Here is a 13,503-nt window from a genome sequence, read left to right as displayed (position 1 = left end):
AAAAAAAGAGGGTCACTCTGATGTTAATGGCCGTTTTGTTCAGCCAGCTTGTACGAAGCATTTTCTTTCACTTTATATTTTAACTCTACGGGTGTGTGTGCATGTTGTGTCTGTTTGCCTCCTCTTCCCCCTGTAGCTGAACAACACTGTGGCCAAAAAAAAGCTCCCGGCGCTGTGAGACGACAGGGCAGCGGCCATGTTGTGATGGTCACCTCCTACTGTACGCATCATCAGATCACATGACCACGAGGAAGCATGCAGAGCTGGAGAGTGAAGACCTCTGCTGGTCTCTGTCCTGTACTGCATCATATCTAGTCCATCCATCTGAATTTAACACTCACACACACACTCACACTCACACACACACACACACACACACACACACACACACACACACACACACACACACACACACACACACACACACACACACACACACACACACTTCTATTGCTATACTTGTGAGGGCATCAAATTCTCATTTTATAAATGCCTTCTTTTTTATGTTGTCGTTTTTAACCTTGAGTTATATTCAGTTTCACGCCAGAGTCATGCAACGAAAATAACAGATGGTCTGTTGTATCGTTGCAAGACACCAGCGCACAACTACAGGTACGTATAAATCGGGCATAACTCTAAAAGGTCGTTTCAGACGGGGAGCGGTTGGCTCGGATCAGCGGGGATCGCGCCGCGATCGTCGTTTTTTTGTCCTACTGCGCGTAGAGGGGATAAAAAAAGATGACCACAATCCAGCTGGATCTTGCCGCCCGTGGGGCGTGTGCACAAACGAGCACGAGCGCGAGAATTTCGCCCCTCAACTTCTCGAATGAATTACTATGGCGCGTTTCAGACCGCTCCCCGTCTGAAACGATCTAAAAGGGACATTTCACTTTTCACTTTCAATGTAAGCATCTACTCATGCTTTTGTGAACACCCAGACAGTTTTTAAGTTGCTTGATTCAGTATTTAGATATTTGATATTCATTTTATCAGACACGCCCCCTTCCTATACAAACCCATTGTAACTTCAAACTCTATTTTAACCATGATAGATTCATCAAGAACACCCGTTCTTGGTTCTGGTGATCCATACTGCCCTCCTAATACTTGAGGGGGCCGTGTTTTTTCAATTACTTTTTTTTTTTCATTAAAAAAAAATAAAAAAAGATTTGGAAAATGAAAAAGTTTAATACAATAAAAAAAATAAAAAAAGGAATCGAAAAAACACGGCCCCCTCACATATTAGGGGGGCAGGATGAGTTACCAGAACCAAGGACGGGTGTTCTTGATGAATCTAACATGGTTAAAATGGAGTTTGAAGTTACAATGGGTTTGTATAGGAAGGGGGTGTCTGATAAAATGAATGTCAAATATCTAAATACTGAATCGAGCAACTTAAAAACTGTCTGGGGAGCTTCCAAAAGCCTGAGTAGATGATAAAATGACCCACTTTTTTTTTAAAGTGAAATATCCCTTTAACCCCTAACCCCTTAAACTCTAAATACAAGTGCACACACACACACACACACACACACACACACACACACACACACACACACACACACACACACACACACACTTTTTTCAGCTTCCATGCCACTGCAACAATGTGATGATCAATGTTCCATGCAGACATCTAGTGTCTTTTTAATGGATTTATTAAAGTGTCAAATATGTGTTTTTTTTGTTGTGTGTCTGTCATGCAACTATCTGTATCCATTCCATGAGAAAGTGATTATTGCCTCTTTAACAGTTTCCACAGTTTATGTGTCAGAAAGGAGGTTTTACTGTTCTTCTCGTATACCTGTCACTAAAACTCACCTTTATATTCCTGTACGATGGAAGACATCGTCTCCGTCGGGTGGAAACCTCATATATCCAAAACTAGTTACTTTTCAGGAGTGAGCTTGTGGATCTGCAACTTGTGTGTAAACGCTGTAGTATGTGATCAAGTATAGGGCGTTAATCTACGGTAAAAAAAAACACAAACAGTTAGAATATGAAGATAAGAGGTTTCTGCCCCCGACAGTGACGATAAAACAGCCTCGGCTGGCTTCATAATAATCTGGTACCACAAACATCGTAGCATCTCTTTAATCCGATATCTTACAACTGTGATGGTCAGTGTGGGTACTTAACGAGGGGTGAAAGGGAGGGGCGGGGGGCGGGGGGTGGGGGGGGACACAGAAATGGACACTACACACAGACCACTTTTGGTGGCTTTATTTTTATTTGATTTTTGAAAGTTGTTTTAATCTGTTTTTAAAGGACATGGGTTTGTCCTCATGCTGGAATTGAATCAGGTGTAGGATTAACTAATTCTCTTCCTTCCCCAAACTACTTTTTTCTGTTTTTCTGTGTGCAGTTTAATCTCTAGACCCATGATGTACTTGATGCCAAACCTGCTATGCAGGCAGATCAGATTATAGTAGATTATTGTTTTTAAGCTGCTGAGCTAATAGAACACAGCATGATTCTATATATCTACCAGTATGTTGACATTTATCGCCTGAGTTTTATACTTCGTCGTACTACGGACTTTGTGCGTGCCCGAAACTAGCCGATCTACAAGCTCACAACGCGTTGTGGATGCAACGCGTTGAGAACTTGCAGTTCGGGCATTATTGTCTTGGACTACTAGTTAGCTTGTTAGCTAGTTGTTGGAGGGGGAGGGAGTATTTCCTGGTCCCGGGGGGAGGGGGAGATTGTATTTTTTACGGCTCCACCAAGCAGAAGGCTGCTCAGATGGCTCTGGTAGGCGCACAGGGTGGGCGCTGAGGGGTCAAGTGTCCATTTTGACTCAATATTTTTTTCTCCAGAGACTCATCAACTTTATTAGGGACCTGTCTCTGTCCCAGCAACACACTTGTGGGATCTAGCACCAGTAAACAGGACGTTGGTATGCCATTGTATGCCATCTAGTGGCTATAATTGGGATGGACTATCTTCCTATATCTACCATCTTTGATATACTCTATGGTTATATCACCGCCCTTTAAAAAGAAAAAAACTCCGACCTTGGTAGGAGCCTGTATTGGCCTTTATGCATAGAGCCTACTAACGTCTAGTTCTGGGACTACTAGTTAGCTTGTAGATCTGCTATCTTCGGGGTGTACGACCTAGTATAAAGCAGGCTTTAGTGGTACTCTTTTAGTCAGCTGATGATGTGTATATGGGTACATAGTCCGGTCATTATGATGATAAACTCTTGTATAATTATGGTACATGTTGGGGTCAGTATGGTAAAACTCTAAGGGCAGTGGTTCTCAAGGCTTGGGTCCATTTTCAGAGCCACGTTCTGGGCTTGGATCAACAGAACTTAAGTTCATATTTATCGGTTTCCACGATCAAAAGAAAAAAAAAAATCACGTTTATTTTAAAAGAAAAGCAAACCATGACTTTTTTTTTTTTTTTACATTATTATTGTTTTTACATTAATCTTTTGGGGGGGGGGGGTTTTGGCCAATTATTTGGGGGCCGAACAGGACGGTTGAGAACCGCTGCTCTACGGTACACTGTCAGCTCATTGGTGTCGGTTTTGCACCTTCAGCCATCCTGGTCCCATCCGGCGTTTGCACATTGCTAAGCATGGGGGGGTAGAGGTACTTAACTGGGACGAATCTGATGATTATGATGATGATGAGAATATTGAAACTGTATATGAATCTAGCAGTCTGTATTTTGATACTTGAATGAGTTTTGCTTTTATAGATATCTATATATATGTATATGTATGTATGTACGTATGTATTTTTTTTGGGTCACATTTGTGGAGAGAGAAAAGGACGTATATGTCTTATAAAGTTTGACATATCATTCTTAAAATACCCTGTGATAAAATAAAAAAAAAGGACTGAGGATATATGACTCAGAATAGGGACCTCACAACAGATTAAAAAAAAGAAAAAGAAGAAAAAAAGATTGTAAATAATCTTGGGCTTCCAGTCTTTTTTTATGATTATTTTTCATAATTGTACAACTAATAAATGCCACAATTAGAAGGATTGCTTATTGTGACTCTTTATTTATCAGTGTTGTGTCAACTGTTGCCATGGAATTAATCACTTTCAACCTGTTGTCCCTATTTTGGACATGCCTTTATATAGGTGAGAATATTCACTATTTTCTGTTTAAGAAAGTAGGTAACTGATATATTGCACTTTTACCTTAGCGCTAGGTATATTCTTAGTTGCTTCTTTTAGAAGAGAATGCACTTATGACTTCTGGTGAGTAGTTTCCTTGCCTACCTATGTTGAATGCATTTATTGTAAGTCTATGCATTTATTGTAGGTGAGAATATTCACTATTTTGGACATGCCTTTATATAGGTGAGAATATTCACTATTTTGGACATGCCTTTTATATAGGTGAGAATATTCACTATTTTGGACATGCCTTTATATAGGTGAGAATATTCACTATTTTGGACATGTCTTTATATAGGTGAGAATATTCAGTATTTTTCAAAGAACTGACACAAAAAAAAGAAATCACAGATTTACAAGCTCACAATGTGTCGCAAAGTCACATACTTATGAGCTTGTAGCTCGTCTGTTAAAAGAGCTGACAATAACTGGTCTAAGCCAGTGGTTCTCAACCCCCAAAATAATCATATTTGAACTGGGAACCCCCACCATGATAAGCATTTGGAATTGTATGAGTTGAGGCATTACATTTAGTTTGACTCGGTCCCACAGAAAAGATAATGTGAAAGTAGCAGATCTACAAGCTCTCAACGCCTCGCAACGCAAGGCGTTGAGAGCTTGTAGATTAGGCTATTTTCACAATGTTTGCCTCTTTCTTACATTATTTCACAATTTGGCCAATGTTGTTTGAATGTTTTTTAAGTATAATTTGTTGATTACCTTTGATGCAATAATGGTCTTTTTTGGGGGGGTATTGAAATGGTCTTAAAAGTCCTTAAATTGTCACTTCACTGTAAAAAAAATCACACCCTGTGTGAAGTGGGCGGTGTCTTGCTAGCTAATCACAATACTGAATGGAGTCAACCAATCATGTACAAAAGATAAATACATTTATTGAAACACTCTTTATGATGGACGAAACCATAACTTAACAAATTTATGTTTTTTTTAAAGTTATGGTTTCTTATATGGTTTCTTATATAGGACTATGCACATGTGTCATGTGACACTGGCCAATCACAGTCCTGAATAGACTGTGATTGGCCAATCACGGTGCAGGGTTAGGCGGGGTACTTTTTGGCCAATCACAGTGCAGGATAATTGTACAAATTTCCAAACCTCACTTATAGGGGCGGTTTCACCGCCCAAAAATCACACCCTGTGTGAAGTGGGCGGTGTCTTGCTAGCTAATCACAATACTGAATGGAGTCAACCAATCTTGTACAAAAAATAAATACATTTATTGAAACACTCTTTATGATGGAAGAAACCATAACTTAAAAAAAACAAATGTATGTTTTTTTTTAAGTTATGGTTTCTTATATAGGGCTATGCACATGTGTCATGTGACACTGGCCAATCACAGTCCTGAATAGACTGTGATTGGCCAATCACGGTGCAGGATTTGTTGTACAAATATCGGTACATTTTTGGCCAATCACAGCGCAGGATTTGTTGTACAAATATCCAAACCTCACTTATAGGGGCGGTTTCACCGCCCAAAAAAATCATGTGGGGACCCCCAGGCTGAGAACCACTGGTCTAAGCAATGCCATGTAAAAACATTGTAACTGTGTTTAACCACCAGAGGGCGCTATAGCTCCAGACTTTCAGTTTAACAGCTTGTGATGTGATTCACCATTCATGTATTTACTGGGCTTCTTAATAGCTTCTATATTTATTATATTTATCTATATTTATGGCATCAAGCTTTCACCACAAATGAGAACATTGTATTAAAAATGAATGAATAATAATGATAATAATGATGTAATTGTCAATGCCTTTGCCATATTTAGTTTCAGAAGCCAAATAGAATTTCAATTCTACAATATGTTCTATGTTTTGACGTGGTTGTTAAAACATCATTCATTCCAGGAAAACTGATATATTGAAATAATATATTGGCCGGTCATACACTATAGTGTAACTGCATTATTGCAGATTTTAGATCGTAAACATAATTATGCACTGGGTGATTATTAGACTACTGTATAATAGCAATGGTGTAAATTAACTAAGTGCATGTACTCAAGTACTGTACTTAAGTACAATTTTGAGGTATTTTTTACTTTCTTCAGTATTTAAAATTTTCAATACTTCTACTTCTACTCCACTACATCTGATCTTGTACTTTTACTCCACTACAATGATATGAACGCTTTAGTTAAGTTACTAGTTACTTTGACAATCTGCTGCAGTTCATGGTTGTTGGTCTTCTAGAAACTGCCGCTCTATTTTCATGCACAACCATGTCTATGGTTTACTTTACAGAGAACGGTGCGAAAAAGTTTTATGTGGATAAAAATACCTTTTTGATGCCAGAGGAGAATGGCCAGACTGGTTGGTAAAACAATTAAAAAGTATATTTTCACAGTCTACATGTAACAGTTGTCTTATAATCATATCCTGTTATTAATGTTATAGATGGTCTGGTAAATGAATACATCAACAACAGCTTGAGCTTTAGCTTCCTGTCAACAAGAAACCACATGATGAAGAGATGAGCTGGTGTGTCACCAGTGGTGTAGCCACCATTTGAGTATCCCCCGCTCCAAGTAAGTCTGTCACTTTAGGAAAAAAAAATATTTTAACGTATACATCTTAACAATAAGGATAGACGCATTATCACAGACTCAGTATCACAAGTGATAATAACATTTAAATCATATTTAAAAAATGCCTTTTATAATTTATTTAATAATATTATGTTGGGCATGCCCCGCTTTATGCCCATATATGGATCTGACTGATTTGTTTGCGGCTGATGCCATGACGACACATTGATAGAGATTATATATACTAGATGTCCGGCCCTCACAGAGTCCGGCACCTCTGGCCTCTCCTCTCGGCTCCTCTCCTCTCCTCTCCTCTCCTCCCCTCCCTCCCCGCTTTGCTTTGCGGCCCTAACCTCTAGTCCCAACCTCCCAACCTCGGTCATTAGGCCGCCTGTACTGTGGGTAACCATGGCCATCATGAGGCAGTCGAGTGTTGTCACAGAAGTCTTTAGGGAAGCTGTTATTGACCATGCAGGGGCTGTTAGGGTTGGCTGTCCCACAGGGTCCATGTAGCATGGATTGACGCAGAGTGACGCAGCAACCCGATCTCCAGAGATTACCGTAACATTGCACGGAATGAGTGCACTTCATTCCGTGGATAGCCGCCTCGGAACTCCCGAATTGCGTGCATATGGTACGGCGCTCCCTTTGTGACAAAACCATTTCGGAGGCGCGCAGTCACAGGCGAACTGTCACCCCGTGAAGGACCACCGAGGGAGCTAAGGCGACCGAGTTGCCGTCGTGAACGGTGGGACATTTTTGAGTAATGGAATCATTTTGAACTTTTTTAGACAAGGTCAAGGTTCACTTTTTTTCTCTCCCACTACAGCCAAAAGGGCTAGTGAAGCTACACACACACACACACACACACACACACACACACACACACACACACACACACACACACACACACACACACACACACACACACACACACAGTGGGTTAGGTGTGCACTACAACATGCAGTGGATAGAAGCCCTCCAGATAGTCCCCCCCCCCCCCCCCACGACCACTGTCGCTTCCAACATGATCTGGGAAAGGACCAGTAACTGATTATGCTGATCATGCATGCTCCTCATGGTATCACAACACCACCAAGGCCTTAAAAACAAGGCTCCAAACATCCCAAAACAAACTAGTATAGTAAGGCTACTTCTTGGCCTCAATCACAAAACCCATCTAACCCCTGCTCATTTTGCTAGGATTGGATGGCTTAGGGTTGAGGACAGAGTACAGCAACTTGCTATGGGCCTGGTCTTCAAGATACACCACAACATTGGTATCCCCCTGTATTTGTCAAAATACTTCCAAAACGTTAATGAAGTCCATGATCATAACACCAGAGGCAGCTCCACAAATCATGTTCAACCCAGATTTGGCTCAACAAAGGGAATTAACTCGTTCTCATGCTATTCAACAAAAATGTGGAATGCCCTACCAAAAGGAGTAAAGGAGTGTAAAACCCTACTCACTTTCAAAACTGCCCTAAAGATACACCTTCAGGAGGCTGCAATTCGAAAATGGCCCCTGTCTAAGTCTTAACCTACCCCCCCCCCCCTCCCCATTTTTCTTCTTCTCTTGTACATATTTTTCACTCTTCATACCAGTAACCTGTAAGCTGATTGTATGACGTTCTGTATAGTAGTGTGTATATCTGTCTGTCTCTTATGTCATCATGATTTGTGTGCATGGGGATCTCATCTTAAACAAGCTCAGTGCTTAATGAGTCTTCCAGTTTAGTAGACCTTGTATTGTGATTTTGTACTTCCATGTACTGTTGTTCTCATGTCTTACTAAATAAAGTACATCAATCAATCAATCAATCAATCAATCAACTCACTCAATCTAAACAACATGCAGCCCATAATAAATATAAACCCTGTTGTGCTTTTCATCCATATTGTAAGTCTCACCTGTGTTTCTATGGGTTCAGTCTAAGTGTCTCAGCTCAGGTCTCGTACTGTAACTGACAAGCATGAACTGGTCTTCATAGATCTCACAGCAGTTGGTTCATACCTGTCTATACAAGATAACACATAAGGTGAGATTTTGATTGGCTTAAAACAGTCAGGTGAGTCAGGTGCATTCAGGTAAACATGACTCATGGAGAAGTGTGTGTGTGTGTGCGTGTGCGTGTGTTTGTGTTTGTGTGCATCAAGCAGACAGCCCTTTGTCTCTCCCCTCCTCTTCATCCTGGCATATTGCCAGGGCACCAAGGCAGAACTGCCAGTCAAAGTGAAGACTGGCCAATCACAGCGCGTCCTCGACGGACATGCTTGCAGAGATTCTTGGGTAATGAAGTCAAAGACGTTGGCTGCCATGTTATTTGTGTTCAAAGTGGCCACTGATGATACCCCAAACTGCATAGTGCTGCTTTAAGTTGTGTAATCATATAGATGTGTGTTTTCTCTTCTCACATACATTAACTTCATCATAAATGTACAATATATAAATGTACAATATAAAATACAGTTGAACCACCAGTGCCAGAGAAAGCATTCTCCCAAGATGTCCTCTAGGAACCTCTACTTTTACCCCACCATCCTCTGTGCGGAGCTTAGGACTAACTCCTATAGATGTAATGTCAGTACCATGGTCAAACACACTGTAGAGACTAACTCCTATAGATGTAATGTCAGTACTATGGTCAAACACTGTAGAGACTAACTCCTATAGATGTAATGTCAGTACTATGGTCAAACACTGTAGAGACTAACTCCTATAGATGTAATGTCAGTACTATGGTCAAACACTGTAGAGACTAACTCCTATAGATGTAATGTCAGTACTATGGTCAAACACACTGTAGAGACTGACTCCTATAGATGTAATGTCAGTACTATGGTCAAACACACTGTAGAGACTAACTCCTATAGATGTAATGTCAGTACTATGGGCAGTACAAGCTAAATCGTTTATTTTAATAGCTTATTTTTTTTGGTGAGATCTGGTGTACAACGTTATTGTCTTGAATGCGCCCCACTGGAAGTCTCGCTAGACGAGATTGCGGGAAATGGAGTTATGATGTTTTTCTATTATACCACTCGTCCTGGGATATCATAACATCATAGAAAAGGTAAGAACATCGTGGGGCAAAATTCCACTTTAAGTTGACAAGAAGGATATCGTTTTTTGTCGGGCAGAAACCTCTTATCTCCATATTTTAACTTTTTGTGTTTTTTTTCATAAATTAACGCCCTATATTTGATCATACTACAGTGTCACACAAAATCATCAAAAGTAGCAGATCTACAAGCTCGAAACACGGCCCGAAGGCCGAAGCAATGCTTTTTGAGCTTGTACTACTGCTACCTTTTCTATTTTTTTTTTATTTGAATCCTGAAAAGTAACAGTTTTGGACATATGAGGTTTCCATCCGACAGAGACGCATTTTTGTTATAAATGATATGAGTGTGAGGCTGCAGCCACATTTGAAGAAAACATGCACATACTGTACTGTACACAAAACTGACAAGATCATTATCACACCATACATAATTATCATAATACCTCCTCCTGTAAAGTCCAGCACCCAGCAGCTGTCACAATAACTTTCCACCATGGAGGAAAAGTCACAACAGTCAGTAGAGACCAGTGTTGGAAAGTAACTACCGTAAGTACATTTACTCAAGTACTGTACTTACGTACAATTGTGAGGTACTTTTACTTTACTGGAGTATTTCCAATTCCAACTTTTACTTCTACTCCACTACATCTCAGAGGCAAATATTATACTTTTACTCCACCACAATTATTTGAAAACTTTAGAATACTAGTTACTTTGCAGATATAAATTGTTATATTATAAAACATGCATTAACCACTTTAGCCATTTTATACCTAGGCTATTTGAAAATAGCCGATCTACAAGCTCACAACGCGTCACATTGCGACGCGTTGTGAGCTTGTAGATCGATTTTTCAAACATTTTAGTGCTTTTACTTTTGGTACTTTAAGTACATTTTGATACCAATACTTTGGTACTTTTACTCAAGTAAATGTTTTATTCCGGACTTTCACTTGTAACAGAGTACTTCTACATTTAGTCCGTGAGCCAGGGCCCCAAATATGGGGTCATTTGTATCAACTGGGGGGATTAATTCTCATCGTGATTTTTGGGTAGGTATACACCCCTAGTGCTAGGAAAAATGTGATAGCATTGCATCTGTGGTAGTTTTCTGTGTGTTATCACTCCTTTTATAACCACATGCCAAAACACAGTTTTCAAAATCCGAATGAAGCATTCTACTTCAAAATGATGGTTCTCTCTTATTATTGACCCTCTCTCTTTAAAAAATGGTTGGGATAAAGCCCAGATTATATATTGTTCAAAAAGGTTGTTAAAATTAGCATCTCTAGATTTTGTTTTCTATTACAGGCAGTGACAACATAGTGACTATATATGACATAAAAGATGTACTTCGGTTTTCATGAAAGATGGAACAAAAAGGTTTCTTTGTAAATTACCTAAAGATTTAAAACCATGTTTACATACATAGATTCTAAGGAAATGTATAATGAAATTCAATAAACAGAATATAGTGCAAGTGTGTAAGAAAATATCCAAAATGGCCACTAAACGCCTGGCAAAAGATTTACTTTTGATCCGCTTGTCCTAGAATACCTCTGTGTAATACCTCTCTTTTTTAGGATTTTCATTTGTAGAATCCATTCCTGATGTTATTTTTTAATATCGGGTCAATCTCATCTGTTAAAGGTCAGGTCAAGGTTAAATTGAACCTCTGTGAGAACAACAAATGGAAACATGAATGATGAACATTCATGGTTCACTTTATTCATGATTTATTTTTGTGAACATGTCACAAGAACTGGTATTCATAGTAACATGATAAAATTATATAATATGATGGCAATATGTATCTTTTGCAACTAGGCCCTCGACCTCCTGATTGGCACGCATACAATTCTCTTACCTACATCCTGTTCTACCTCATCCTTATAAGTATCCTCCTTATTGACATCACTCCTCATCTGTAGCTTGAACATATCATCAGTAACCATCTTCACCAGAGCAGTTACAGTACATCAGTGATGCACTTCTTACTCTGTGCCTTAAATTGATATTGCACCATGTCTCATAGCTCTGATGGTGCCGGGTCACCCTTAGCAATTACAGGAACAGGGATACTATCCTGGATCTACCATCCAAATGTTGTGACATCAAACGACTTGTCAGGTGGAGCTTGGTGGTCTGCCACTTTCCACAACATCACTTGTAAATGAGCCCACACATGGTGCAGCAGGTTGGTCGGTGTTGGAGGAAGGGCCATTAACTTGTGGCCCTCACCTCACCCAGCACATCAGGGTAGCCTCGGAAGTTCCCAGCCAGCAAAGTGTTGTGTGCTCTGATCTTGCCTTTGCCATACATACAAGACTGTCCTATCCAAATGCTCCATCTGTACTTTACACTGTATACACCAACAGGACAAGAACATCAGTTTAATCACTGAGCATGTGTGTCACACCCTTTCCAGAGATGGCTGCATCAGGGACATAGGAACTCATGGTGATGTGTGCTTCATCATGACTAAATGCAGTATCTATCGTCAGCACTGCCACTGAAGGTGTACAACATGCTCAATGGCTTCTGCATAATGTTCTTGCTCTTCAGGTTGACATCTCATGTGGGTAAAGGACATTACTATTCACAACATTCACAACAGCATGGGGGCAATTTAGCCAAGGATGGGATTGAAGAGATGAGGGCGGTGATCTTTCTGTGTGTGAGGATACACTCCAACATTTTATGACCAAGACACACCAGTGCTTCAACTCCCCCTCTACTGTTTCTGCACATTTTGGGAAGGCGTCCGTCCACTCCACTCACATGCATCATGACAGCATCTTTCCTGATCTGTATGGCAGTCTGCTCCCCAGACTGGTGAGCAGAGACAGTGGCCCTCATTTATCAACGGAGCGTATAAACCGGCTTATATTTTTCCATATATTCGGCCGTACACCAACGTCGAAGTCACATTTATCAAAGGATCCTATACAGCCGATCCTAGCGTATATCAGGTCGGAGCTTTGATAAATCTCACGTCTGAAAACGAGCGTCATTTAAATAACACGCCCTTAAATATTCTCAAAACGAGCAGTGCACAAGCAGTCATGTAGGATATTCCCCGTGAGACTCGGACGGGCGGCAGTGATTCCGTTCGCGCCACGTTAATAAGAGATTGGAGCGTCGGGTTTATATCCTTAACCCAGCCAGGGGCCTGTTCCTCGAAAGGTGAATTAAATAAGCCTGGATTTAAGTCAAATCCAGGCTTGACAAAGTCGGGTCCGTATAGCCTGGTTTATTCGGTTCCTGGAACGCCAAGCCAGGCTGAAAAGGAGCGACTTTGTCGAGCTAGGCCTTGTCAAGCCAGGCTGTGTCGAGCCAGGATAATGAAGCCAGGCTTCACTTATTTCTATAAAAGACCATGAAAGTCGATAGCAGAATCCTTGAACTTGACCAATCATGGAGCCCAAAACCAGAGCGGCGTTCTTCTCTGTGGCTGAACAGCAGCACTGCAGCAGCTCATGGAATCTTACAAGGAAGTAAAATTTATAATAAGCAAGAAAGGAAACACGGCCGCAATAAATATAGATCCAGGGAGAAAGCGTGGCAAAGTATTGCCGACAAATTAAATGCACAAGTTGTCCAAAAATATGCAATTAATTTATATACAAATCCATAAATATATAATTCAGTTAGGTTTAAACATAAGGAGTTTAAGTGAATGTTGGAATTATAATTATAAACACTTAGAATAATTTTCTAATTTCAAATTTC

At 40.2% G+C, this 13,503-nt stretch overlaps 1 protein-coding gene across 1 annotated transcript in view; it reads left to right on the top strand.

Annotated features, from left to right (window-relative positions):
- The window catches only part of LOC308097163 (ankyrin repeat and SAM domain-containing protein 1A), a gene marked incomplete at its 3' end in the record, with an annotated part of 160,995 nt that extends 156,993 nt beyond the window's left edge, over window positions 1–4,002 (top strand). Inside the window, exon 30 of the mRNA XM_080444791.1 lies at window positions 137–4,002. Coding sequence (XP_080300917.1) covers window positions 137–140 — 4 coding nt within the window. The remainder of the gene's footprint in view (window positions 1–136) is intronic.
- Between the last annotated feature and the right edge of the window lie 9,501 nt (window positions 4,003–13,503).

The sequence above is a fragment of the Gymnoscopelus braueri genome, assembly GCF_963280865.1.
Source record: "Gymnoscopelus braueri genome assembly, chromosome: 12".
Taxonomy (NCBI): domain Eukaryota; kingdom Metazoa; phylum Chordata; class Actinopteri; order Myctophiformes; family Myctophidae; genus Gymnoscopelus; species Gymnoscopelus braueri.
The sequence above is the reverse complement of the archived record's forward strand: the minus strand, read 5'-3'. Positions and strand labels throughout refer to the sequence as shown.